Consider the following 12628-nt stretch of genomic DNA (forward strand, 5'->3'; position numbering starts at 1 on the left):
ACCCATCCTTGGATGTGATGGCCTAAAGCTATGTCCATATGCGTCAGCCCGCACTTGACCTGTATCATCGCCTCCAAGCTAATTGTTCATTCTATTGCAACTAAATTTGTTTAAGAGTGACTAATTTGATTTTGTTGTAAATAGCATGCCTATGAATTCTTTGGTTAAAAAAAAGGAAAGAAAAAAAAAAGATAATTCAACTTCTAAAGGAGTGGTTTCCAATGATTATGAATTCATATGTGAGCTAACATTACAACAATTCACTTACCCAAGGTTGACTTCCATGGATTTTTAATTCAATGGAATCATCATGCTTATTCATTGAGATATTTCCAGAAACACCTTAGTTGCAAATCCTAAATTCACTTAATCATATTTATAGACAATTCATAGATGTAATTAGCTACAACCATTGAAGCATTATGTTAGACAGTTTGCAAGCATGAAATGTACAACCATTGAGGCATTTTGTCAAACACTTACAACCATAACCCTTAAGGCGATTTCACCACAATTAGATAACATGAATCTAAGATTACATAACTTCTTTTTCATTGTCAGAAATGCCAATAAGTGAACCTAATATATAAGTAGAACTATCATCCATATTCATTGCTGCATATACAACAATTTAGACACATAAATGACTATAAACATTTAAGAAATTTTACAAATAGCTCGCAAGGATGTAGCTACAACTATTGGAGAATTTTGAACAACAGTTAGCAGTCTTAAAACAAGATGCTAACTATTAAAATATCAAACAAGCAGTCACAAGTTATTTAAACTATCAATGTACTAACCATTGAGACCTTAAAACAAGAATTCCAAGTTTATAGAATAGTTGGTTTCATAAATAGGGATTACCAGGTAAATCATAGCTAAAAAAAACATCAAAACAAACCACTAGGCAACAACGACAAATCTACAAAATATACATGATTAGCGAACCAGATTCTGAAAATCTATTTTTTGAAATCAAAGTTGGGGTGATATGGTCTCAAGGAACATACACCCCTTGAAGTTAAGATGAATCGAAATAGAAATGCCCAGAAACAAGATTTTTAAAAACCACAACCAAAAACAATTTCCTACTATCTCATTTATCACTTATGTCAAACATATAATGTGCAATCTTATCTATAGCTATAAAAGGAGAAGGAAAAGCCAAATTTATGTTATTATTATGTTTTCATAAAACTCATGGCAACCTGAATGCTTCAGCCATTAAGAGCTGCTATCAATCAAATTGCAACGAAACTGTACAAAAAAAAAACTTACATAAAATGAAATATTGTTATTGCACAATTTCTTCAACATTTAGTGTGCAACATTTGATATACATCTAAATTTCAGTCAACAACCAAATAAGTAAAAACCATATAATGGACTACAAAAACACAATATAATGTTGTCAACATACCTGGCAGTGAATTTATACAACTCCAAAAAGATGGGAGTATGTTCCAACTCCAATGAGAGTATGCTCCAGCTCCAATATCCTTACCAACCCATTGTGAACCACTCGGTTTTCTTCCCAACCTTGTCCACAAAGAACTTCTCCCCTTGGAACCCCCGAGCTACAAAAGTTCACAAGCAGTACCAAAAGACAACAATAGAGAGATTTGCAAGCCAAACTAAGGAAGAAAATTTTCACTTCCTCTCAATACCACTCATGTCCAACCTCAATAGCTAGAACTCTTAGGATTTTAGTAAGAATTTCATATTTATTTTGGAAGCAATTGGCTACTCTTCATGTATCTTTCCTCTCACCATCTTCCTCAAGTCTCTTCCACTCTTGGCATCATAATCCACCCCCCCAAGTGAGAATACATGAGACTCATATATAGGAGGAGCAACCAATTCTTGTCATAAAAGAGGAGTAATGTGCATGCATTGTATTCCATTTAGAGGAGTGTAACTTATGTCATTAAGGAGAGGTATGCATGCCTTAGTTAAGGAGAGTGTAACATATGCATTAAAGAGAGCGTAAGAGGAATATTTTATGATATATTTTTAATGAGTGAAAATGAATATGTCATTCTTTGATGAGCATAAAATAGAGTGTAATGTATTATTTAAAAAAGAGAGAGAGAGTTACATAGAGCCATGCGAGTCATGAAGGAGAGAGGCGTGAAGTGATTGAGGAGATGAAGTTGACTTGTAATTCATTTTTAATAATAATATCATAGTCTCATAAAAGATAATAATAATATTTAGGATTCAGTCAACATTGAACTATTATGATTGATTAATGATAAGTTAAGCGGTTTTCCTTCAACTACGCTTGATTACCAATTTATGCAAGCCAATTTACTATTTTTGGAAAGTCGTGCTTGAGATGTTAGACATGACTTTATATTTTTAAAAAGTCATTCTAGAATTGTGAGAATGAAATTTTATTTAAGGAAATTCATCCATAAGCTGCCGATTCTCAACATCCATGAGTGGTATTTTTCTTCTGGAGAATAGGGATTCTGCACCCCTATTTCATGCATCTCCGTGCCTTAGTAGATTGAAGACTCCATGCCCTGATCTATTCCAAAGATCCAATATTCCACAACTTGATCTTTTTAAATATTTAGGACTCAACGCCCTAAATATACAAGACTCCACGTCTTTATCTTTATTGGATTTAGGACTCCATGCCTTCTCATCTACTGTGCTTTGAAACTCTGTGTTTCTCTTTATGGTATTTGTGAGCTTTTACCCATTTGATGGTTCGCTGGTAAGTCCTTGTTCAAAGACCTGCACACATTACAATCTCATAGATCAAAGGAATCAAATGAATTTCATAATGAAATTAACTTAATCACATTTTACTAAGAATGGTGCATGACTTCCACAGTCATTTTGGTTTTGAAGAAATGACTTCCACAATTATTCATAATTGAAAATCCTTGTTGGAAAATGACCAGGTCCCCTACCACATCCTGCTTAGAACAATATTAGACATATATAATCACACAAACCATGCATCATCCATAAATCATAATTAACCATCTATTCCACATAACCATGAGCATCCATGGGTCTATGTGTCTCAATCTTGGATCACCATCCATGTCATACACCTGCTTCATAAATCAGATGCAAAAAGAGAAACATATGTATAACATTTACTTAACCAAAACCATCTAATACAGATAATCAAAGATACCACACATAAGAGGAAATATAACTATATAAAACATTGTTCCCCAATCTAGTGATCAATCTGCCATACATAAACATAAAAAGAAATATAACTATGTATATAAAACATTATTCCTCAATCAAGTGATCAATCTGCGATATATATAACTCGTCAAAAATCACCCTTGATAGGAGTGACAAAGCTATACTAGGGAAAAAAATAAGACACTACAAATGCACAACTAACTTAGGCTAACACCATCTACGTGAATAAACCCTTGTAAAATCATAAATTTATGTACAAATTATACAAATAATACAACTAGAGAGAATAAAGAGCATTTTATATCCCATTCATTCATATCTCACCCTTTATTAGTATATATGTGTCTCAAAGATAAAAAAGCACAAAAAAAATGATGCATTGTTATCATTATTGAGCTTCCACTTGTAATTGCTTGATGGATTGCCCAACTACAACTATACTAAACTAAATTGTGCAAATATGCACTTGAACTAAATATAAACACATCCTTAATACAATTATCTAATAAATACAAAAAATAAACAATAATACACACTTATATTTAAACATATTCTAACATAAACTTCTTTTACTTTTCCACAATGCTTTACTGTGCTGTTACCCAAAAATCTTTGGGTGTGCTCTCTTGACAATGGCTTGTACTTTTTTTTTTTTTTTTTTTTTCATTATCCTAGAAGAAGATTTAACTGTAAAACAACATGAGGAAAGAAGGTAGGAAATTTTAAAGGTTAAGGCGACAAGAGATGAAGGCAAGAGAGCATGGATTTATAAAGGCAAAACTGTGATAGCGCGATTTGGACCTCCTTCCAAAATAGAGCAGCAAGATGGTAATAAAGAAGAGGCAACAAACTCTTCAATAGGAAATCAGAAAACAAGGTCAGTATGGAAAAGCAGGGACAAAGACTCAAATGTGAGTCTTGCATGTCAAAATAAATAGCAATCAAGTCATACCCAAGTTTCCTTAAGATTAGTTTGTTGGCACTGTAGAGGTTACCCATGGAGACAGGGATCTGGGTTAGGGCCTATTGCGGAAGATAAAGACTTAATTTGCCTCATAGAAACACATGAGCATGAAGGGTGCAAGACACCTTGGTTTGAAGGATACTAGAAGATGGCAGTGTGGAACAAGGCAACAAGGAATGGCAAAGGGCACGAGGGTGTCATGGTTTTAGTAAGGGAGAAAGAAGGTCGTCTCATTTAGTTAGAAAAAGAAGACTCAAATAAGCAATTCATTTGGTTTAAAATATCAGAAAATGGAAACCACATCAAAATTGCAACATGCTATTTTGCGCCGCAAGTTTCAAAAATCTACAAAGGTAGAGGGCTTGACCACAAAGATCCATTTGTAGCCTTAAAGTCAAATATTGCAACATATTCGCAGCTAGGAGAAGTCCTTATAGTGGGTGATTTCAATGCTAGGACTGCAAGTGAGCAAGCTAGCATTCTTTGTTGTAAAGATGATTGTGACCCTATTTGGCTTACAAAAGAAAGTAATCATCAATGGGAAAGAATTTCAGAGGACAAGGTCTGTAATCTCTTTGGTGAACAATTGCTTACTCTATGTGGGGCCTTTGATTTAGTCATTTGTAATGGCTTGACTAGATGGGCAAAGTCCGGTAATTTCACTTGCAATACTTACAATGGAGCAAGTGTGGTAGATTATGTAATTTGCTCGCATGGTTTGTGTGAGAACATGGAGGAAGTTTTGATTGGAGATCAGCTGTGGGACTTGAAATCAGATCACAAGCCAATTTATTTATGTTTCTCTTGGATTGGAAAGAAACAATTAGAGTAAAAAATTCAGCATGTCCAACAAAATCTCCCATAGGGCAGAATTCTTTTGACCCCAGAAAATTGTAATACCTTCAAAATGATGCTAGAGAGGCTCTTCGAGAAGGAGAAAATTACAATTCACAGCCTTCATAGTCATGAATTAACACATTTAATTCAATGCGCACTTGCAAAGTGCAAAAGAGCAAAAATTAAGAAATCTGAAACAAATTGCTTTCCGATTAATGCTTGGTTCGACGAGGAATGCAAAAAGGCAAGGAGAATGTGGAAAAAGTCAAACAAGGATAACATAAAGCTCAAAGCTTACAAGCAGTTATTAAGCAAGAAAAAAGCCAATTTCATGGTTTCAAGGAGAGAAGAACTAATCTTCCTTGGGAAAAATAATCCCAAATTATTTTGGAAGGAGCGCCAACCGAAAAAGATACAAATTAGAAATAATATTACAACTTCTAAATGGTTTGACTATGCAAGACAACTCTATGAGTAGGTTCTCAAGGTTGACCCTCCCCTCTTGGTCAACACTATTATTGAACTCTTCACGATACAAGAGGTAGAGATGGGTAGCAAGAAGTTGGGTGTTGGAAAAGCAAAAGACTTAGCTGAACTCCAAATAAAACATCTAAAGTGGGGTTCAAAGATTCTTGCACCTCACATTACAAAAATCTTCAACAACATCATACAAGAAGGGCTCCCCATAGATTGGACAACTAGTCTGGGAATACCTGTTTTCAAGAGCGGTGACGTCAATAATCTCTCCAATTATAGGACCATCATGATAAACCCTTTGTTTGCAAAGCTATTTGGAAGCATGCTAGAAAACAAAATTATCAAGTGGGCAGAAGAAAGAGATAAGCGTGCTAAAGGGCAAATAGGTTTTAGACCTAAACATTACACAATTGATCATTATATAACTTTAAGGCACATCACTGAAAAAGTTTCGAAGAAAAAGGAAGAAGTCTTTTGTTGCTTTTTGATTTCAGAAAAGCGTTTGACTCGGTTCCTACGGATAAGCTTTGGCACAGAATGGAGGAACTTGGGGTTCCTAAACATTTGAGAGCAGCCATGCATAGGCTGTATGAAGAGGTGAAAGTCAAAATTAGAACTTCAATAGGCATTTCTGAAAGTTTTAGAAGCGATATCGGGGTCAAGCAAGTTGCCCACTGTCTCCTACCCTTTTTGGTTTATATATCGACAAGCTTGAGTAGTGGTTAAATTCCCAAGGGGGTGATGGTATCTATACTATCCCTTGAGCATTTTTGTAGAAGTGTGGGGATGCAAGTCAATATCAACAAAACGAAAGTAGTGGTCTTCTCTAAGAAAAGAAAACATAACCAACATAAGTTCTACTTTGAAGGCAACATTCTAGAAGAAGTTGCGAACTACAAATACCTCAGAATTAACTTCAACAAAAATCTAAGCTGGAATGTTTGTAGAAAGAAAAGAACTTTGGGGGGTTGGAAAGCATTTTATGCTTTTCAAAATAGGTGTAGAGAGGCAGAGTTATGGGATTGGAAAACCACTCAAACTCTTTTTGGGCTTCTAGTGATTCCGGTGATTCTCTATGGTTGTGAATTATGGGCCAGCAGTACATCTGACATGCAGTGGAGACAAATTGAGAAAATTCAGAAGCGTTTGATTACAAACAAATTTAAGATTAAAAGTGCAGTTCCTTATGATATCTTGTTAAGTGAAACAGGGACTGCTCCTATTGAAGCAATTGCTATGGTGCGAGTCATAAGGTATGTAAAAAAAATTGAGCAAATGGAAGAGGGTAGATGGCCGAAGGTTGTCTTTAATGATAGATTGTGCAAGAGCAAAAAAACTAACAAAAAGATAAAAGCTTTTGTTATGGAAAAGTTCCACAATCGTATTTGGGATAAGGAGCTAGGAAGAAAGAAAAATTACTATACTGAAGTGTTTAATCCCACTCATAGTCATCAACCAAAAGGATACATAGAGGCTAATATCTCTTGGAGAGCCAAAATTCTTATTGCTCAGTTAAGGACTAATTCTCATCCACTCCGTTGTGAAATAGGGCGCTGGAAAAGGCCAAAGGAAGTGTGGGAGGAAAGAGTATGCATTTTTTGTTCTTCGGGAAAAGTGGAAACATAAAAACATTTCATTTTAGAATGTGAGGCCTTCAAAGACAACAAGAAAAGTTATGCAGATATGCTGGCAGCTAACTCTTGGGATAATCTATTTAACGAGGGGTTTGTTGAGAAGCTTGGAGCATTTATTTTGAAGCTTCACAAAAAAATAACCGAATACATCAAACAAATGAAAAAGCAATCTGTCCCATAAGCTATGTTTAGCCTAATAGAGATTAACAATAGTTTATTTCTTTCTTATTGATTTTGTAATCATTATAGGCTATCTTTAGTTAAAATTTGCTCTATAAAAATTTAACTTCACTTATTAATTTTCGTAAACAAGAAATTGAAACACAAGTGAGAGCAGCCCTTTGCAAACATGTCATGGCTTTTAGAGAATCGATTTCAAATGTCGCGTCGAAGCACGCACAATGGATGATGTTTGGAAAGTCACAGAGATTATAGAACAGTTAGTGGATAAGGGCGAGTATTTGAGTTGAGTGAATTGGTTTCAATGTCGTCTCGAAGCACACACAACGGAGGATGTTTGGAAAGTCACACAGATTATAGAACAGTTAGTGGATAAGGGCGAGATTGAGAATGGAGTTGAATTTGGCTGTGGCTTTAGAGGTATGGAGTCCATTTCATCATGGGATCATGAAATCCACGGCGTTTGCACCTAAAGCACGAGCTTCTACCCCCTGCTGCTACACCTACGGCCACGGCCACCTAATAACCGCTCCCAGGAAGCGGTGGAGCTTAGGCTCCCTCACTTGGAACCAATTTGCGACGCTCCGGTTCGGATGGTCATCTGTTACCAGGACGGGCCACTTCAGTGTCAAGGGTGTTGAACATAACAAATTGGAGCACATTCCAAGGAGTAGCAGCAGGTCAGAGGTTAGTGCCAGTGCCACCAAATGCTGCTTCTTTTTATTCAGTCAGGTCTCTGCCATGTTTCTAACAGATGGATGCATTTTCAAGAAATTCCAGCTTTCCATTTTTCCGTAGCTTTCTGTTCCTGGTTGGGGCAGGGCGCCGGTACCTGATATGTTTCTAGAAGCGAATCTACTACACGGATTTTTGAAACCATGACCTACGGTTGACAATTGCCGCCCTTTAACGAGTTGAACTATATCACCATTGCCTACTCTACCTGTCCTGTACTCCCGCTGACCTTATTATCTTTTTAGCAGTTAAGTAAAAGTAGAAGTGGGAGCATTACTTACTGGGCTGGACCTAATGACGATGCAAACATTTCTTATAAACGATTAATTGTTTCAGTTGGTTACGTAGATTTTTGACGTTTTTTTGCTCTCATATTTTTCTTGGATCTTCCCTTACACTCTTTTGATGTGGTGGGACTCAAGGGATGCTACTGCTGGAGGCCACAACTATTTAGACTAGTTTCTTATACTAGCGTAAATGATTTTTTTTATAGAATGCCCCAATTAAATTCTGTATTTCGTACCAGGTATGAAATCCACCTTAGGCTTCAAGGAACTTGATACAAGGTCTGAACAAGGCCATAACTTCATTATTGGTTTACTGTAGCATTCAAAAGCTCTATAGTTATGTTTTGCATTTAACAAAAAATATTGTGCATATCACTTAGCATTATTGTGGCTAAATAATAAACTCCTTTTGCAAGGATGGTTTGATCTACAGCTTCCTTTTATCCAAAGAAGAGTGATGCTATTCATTTTTTTTTGGTTGTTGTTGAGAAGTTAAAAAATACCACTTATAGTATTAAAATAAGGAATTACAGGCCAACCCATCCATCAACAAAATTTTCAATCTGGTTCTAAGATCCTAGATGAAATATGCAGTCAAAATATTCTGAAGCCTGTCAACAACAAAAATAGCTATGTTATTTCACAATTAGCTCTCTAATAGTACCATATTACTGAAAACACATAATGTAGGAGATGGCATGCTTTCCTAGACATTTCCTATTGTTGGGAGGCAGCACATGCAAGCGAAAGATTAATTATCTATATAATGCACACTAATTCACATGATCTTCTAGCCTCGGTGTTGCTGAGCGTACAATTGACATTCAATCATAATGGAACAAAAGAATTTCCAAGTGTGCACCCTTACAAATATTTTTTATTAGCACAAAGGATCACTATTAGAAACTTTAACTATGTTCGGCCTTCAATAATGTACTTGAGTCATTATGTAATGTACTTGTCAAAAGAATAAATAAAAGAACTTTTATTATTGTAACAATGACTTATTAAAGCATGGGTTTCATGCTTGGATCATCATTATATTAGTCAAAGTCCCACATTGTGGACTCCTAGGATTAATGTTTAGTTTATAGAGTCATTGTATATTCGAAGAGACCCTTCTTGGGCTTTCGAACCATGTAAAAAGGTTTTGTATCAAGTCAAATATGAATTATGTACCCTCCACATCATGTCGGCCTAAGGACCCCCATTCGACCCACAAGAAGCCTATATATTCAAGGAGGTCGAAGTCATTTGAACCACTCACTCTCAAGCAAGTTTGATATCTCAAGAAGAGTTGGAGAAGTGTGAAGTCTGTTGCCAAGAGGACGAAAGAAGTGCGAGTTTGGGGAAGTCTCTAGAGAAGAAGAAAATCGAACTTTTGGTGCCTCTCTCTCTCTCTCTCTGTTTCGCAGTCTGGGTTGGGAGATTGAAGTCTCCTAAGATTTCGCTATTGCCGGAAGCTGCATGTTGCCAGAAGCTGCTGCCTAGTCGAAGTTGCTGGAAGGGGTCGAAGATCTGGGAGGTTGACATGGTGTGGAGGGAATGTCTGGTCTTGGTCTAGGGTAAAGAGTTTCAAAGAATGCTATTGAAAGGAAGAATTATCTTGACTGGGTTTTCCCCTCGAGGGGGATTTCGCCCTGGCATGTGCCTATATCTTGTGTCTCTTGTTTTGTGATCTTCATACATGTATAATTGCTCGATGAAAGATAAGATAATAAAGAAGTAAAAGAAGCCAACATACTCACAAGTAATTATCAAGAAAGGAGAATCAAACCCTACTATAATATCTTTGATTTTCCAACATGGTATCAGAGCTAAGGTCAAGAGAAGTCGAAAATCACTTTGGTGGTGTAGATTCTCCCTCTATGGTGAACTACATATGATTGGGTTACAACACTGTTGGAAGATGGATCAAGAACATCATCTATTACTTATTCAACAAAGTCAAGAGTCAAGGATTCTTGGCTGCCCTCACAGGTTCTCTTACTGATGACAATGCATGGATCATTGATAGTGGAGCATCGAGACACATGACAGGTGAAACCAAGCAACTTCACACGCTATCAAAGGAGTCATCCTCTCATGCAGTGGAATTGGGTGACAACAAAAGCTATGCTGTTAGAGGCTTGGGATCTACATCATTGAAGCTGGATAATGGATCGAAGTTGCATCTCAACAACATTCTCTATGTTCCAGGTTTGAAAAAGAATTTACTTTCTATTTCTTGTTTAGAAGATAAAGGGCAAAAGGATTGCTTTTGTTGATGGAAAAGTATTGGTTTGGGGAAAGAACTCTAGTATTGACAAAGCTAGGGTTATTGGAGTTCGTGAAGGAAGTCTTTACCGGGTTATCACTCCATCTCCTCAAGCTTTGGTTCATATGGAAATAAGTCCCATTGAACTATGGCATTGAAGGTATGGTCATCTTCATTATAGGGTCATCCCTACTCTTAGTCAACTGGTTCATGGTATTCCTGATATGAAGTTAGATCATGAAGGTGTGTGCAAGGGATGCTCTTTGGGGAAGCATACTAGAAAGCCATTTCATAATAGTGAAACTAGGTCTAAAGAAATATTAGACCTCATCCATTCTGATGTATGCGGGCCCATGTCTGACAAATCACTTGGAGGTCATCTCTACTATGTAACATTCATTGATGACCATTCGAGGAAGACATGGCTCTACCTACTCAAAACTAAAGATGAAGTATTTGATAATTTCAAGGAGTTCAGGGCTGAAGTGGAAATCCTAACTAAAAGAAAGATAAAGACTCTAAGGTATGACAATGTGGGGAATACACTTCTAAAGAGTTAATTGCATATTGTAAGGATGCAGGTATTAAGAGGGAGCTCATTGTTCCCTACTATCCCGAACAAAATGGATTGGCCGAAAGGAAGAATAGGTCAATTGAAGAAGGCATTCGAACGATGCTCCTTGATCAAGATCTACCAAAGTTCTTATGGGGTGAAGCAACAATGACTGCCATGTACATTCAAAATAGAAGTCCTCATAAGAGTCTTGATAATACGACACCCGAAGTAGTATTCACAGGGAAGAAGCCGAGTCTGGATTATCTCCGTATATTTGGAAGTCCAACTTATATCCATGTTCCAAAAGACAAGCGAAAGAATTTGGACTTGACAAGCATCAAGGGAATATTGGTTGGTTATAGTCTTTCCTCAAAAGCATATAGAATTTACATAAAGGAAGGAAGACACATTGAAGTAAGTAGGGATGTCATATTCGATGATAATCAAGCTTACAAGGAATCAAATGATATTCCTATTGATTCTGATGACGAAGAAGTTCCTGTACTTGAAGAAGAAGAAGTTCACCCTGAGAACTCTACTACAAATGATGAAGAAGAAGGACCAAGTGAGGCTATTCAATTGGTGGTCATCACAAACACAAGGAAGAGGCCAAATTGGTTGAAAGCTACATTAGAAGATGCTGAAGGACATGAAGCTGCGAAAGGGTCCTCCAAGGAAAGTAAGAAACCAAAATGATATTCTGGTTATGCTGCATATATGACAAAGTTGATTGAAGCTGAACCATCTACATTCAAGGAAGCTGAGCATGAAGAGGTTTGTAAGAAAGCTATGCAGGAAGAATATCAATCCATCATGAAGAATGGGGTTTGGGAAATCGTTCCTAGACCTAGTGACAAATCGGTTGTCACATCGAAGTGGATCTATAAGATCAATCATGCGGTTGATGGAAGTATAGACAAGTACAAAGCAAGGTTCGTCACAAGGGGTTTCTCTCAAAAGGAAGGCATTGACTATGAAGAAACCTTTGCACCTACAACAAGGTACACTACCATTAGATCATTGGTTTCATTGGCTGCTACAATGGGGTGGAATATCCATCAAATGGATGTTAAGACTGCATTTCTAAATGGGACCATTGATGAGGAAGTGTACATCGAACAACCTAAAGGATTTGAAGTGAATAGCAGGGACTCTCATGTTTGCAGACTCAAGAAGGCCCTATATGGCTTGAAGCAAGCACTGAGGGCATGGTATGCAAGAATGGATGCATATCTTCTCAGAATTGGGTTTGTGAAGAGTACTGCTGATCCGAATCTATATATCAAGGTCGTGAATAATGAGCCCATCATTATTCTACTATATGTGGATGATCTATTCATCACTGGTGTAGAACGAAGAATTCAAGAATGCAAGAAGATGTTGGCAGTTGAATTTGAGATGAAGGATCTAGGACTGATGCATTACTACCTAGGTCTAGAAGTATGGTAGAGACTTGGGGAGATATATTTGGGGCAAGGAAAGTACATCATCAAGTTATTGTAGAAATTTGGGATGATGGAC

General features: G+C 36.8%; 1 protein-coding gene across 2 annotated transcripts in view; it reads left to right on the forward strand.

Moving 5' to 3' along the window:
- The first annotated feature begins 7394 nt into the window (after positions 1–7394).
- Positions 7395–12628, forward strand: part of LOC149168880 (ARM repeat superfamily protein) — a 207837-nt gene continuing 202603 nt past the window's right edge. The window contains exon 1 of one of the 2 annotated variants that reach the window (XM_089428465.1): positions 7395–7959. In XM_089428465.1, coding sequence (XP_089284591.1) covers positions 7663–7959 — 297 coding nt within the window. In that variant the 5' untranslated portion in view covers positions 7395–7662. The remainder of the gene's footprint in view (positions 7960–12628) is intronic. The other variant, XM_089428466.1, reaches the window with a different exon arrangement.

This window comes from Pinus tabuliformis, chromosome 4_2 (assembly GCF_031772625.1).
Source record: "Pinus tabuliformis cultivar Carrire ecotype Pingquan chromosome 4_2, CPIR1, whole genome shotgun sequence".
Taxonomy (NCBI): Eukaryota; Viridiplantae; Streptophyta; class Pinopsida; order Pinales; family Pinaceae; genus Pinus; species Pinus tabuliformis.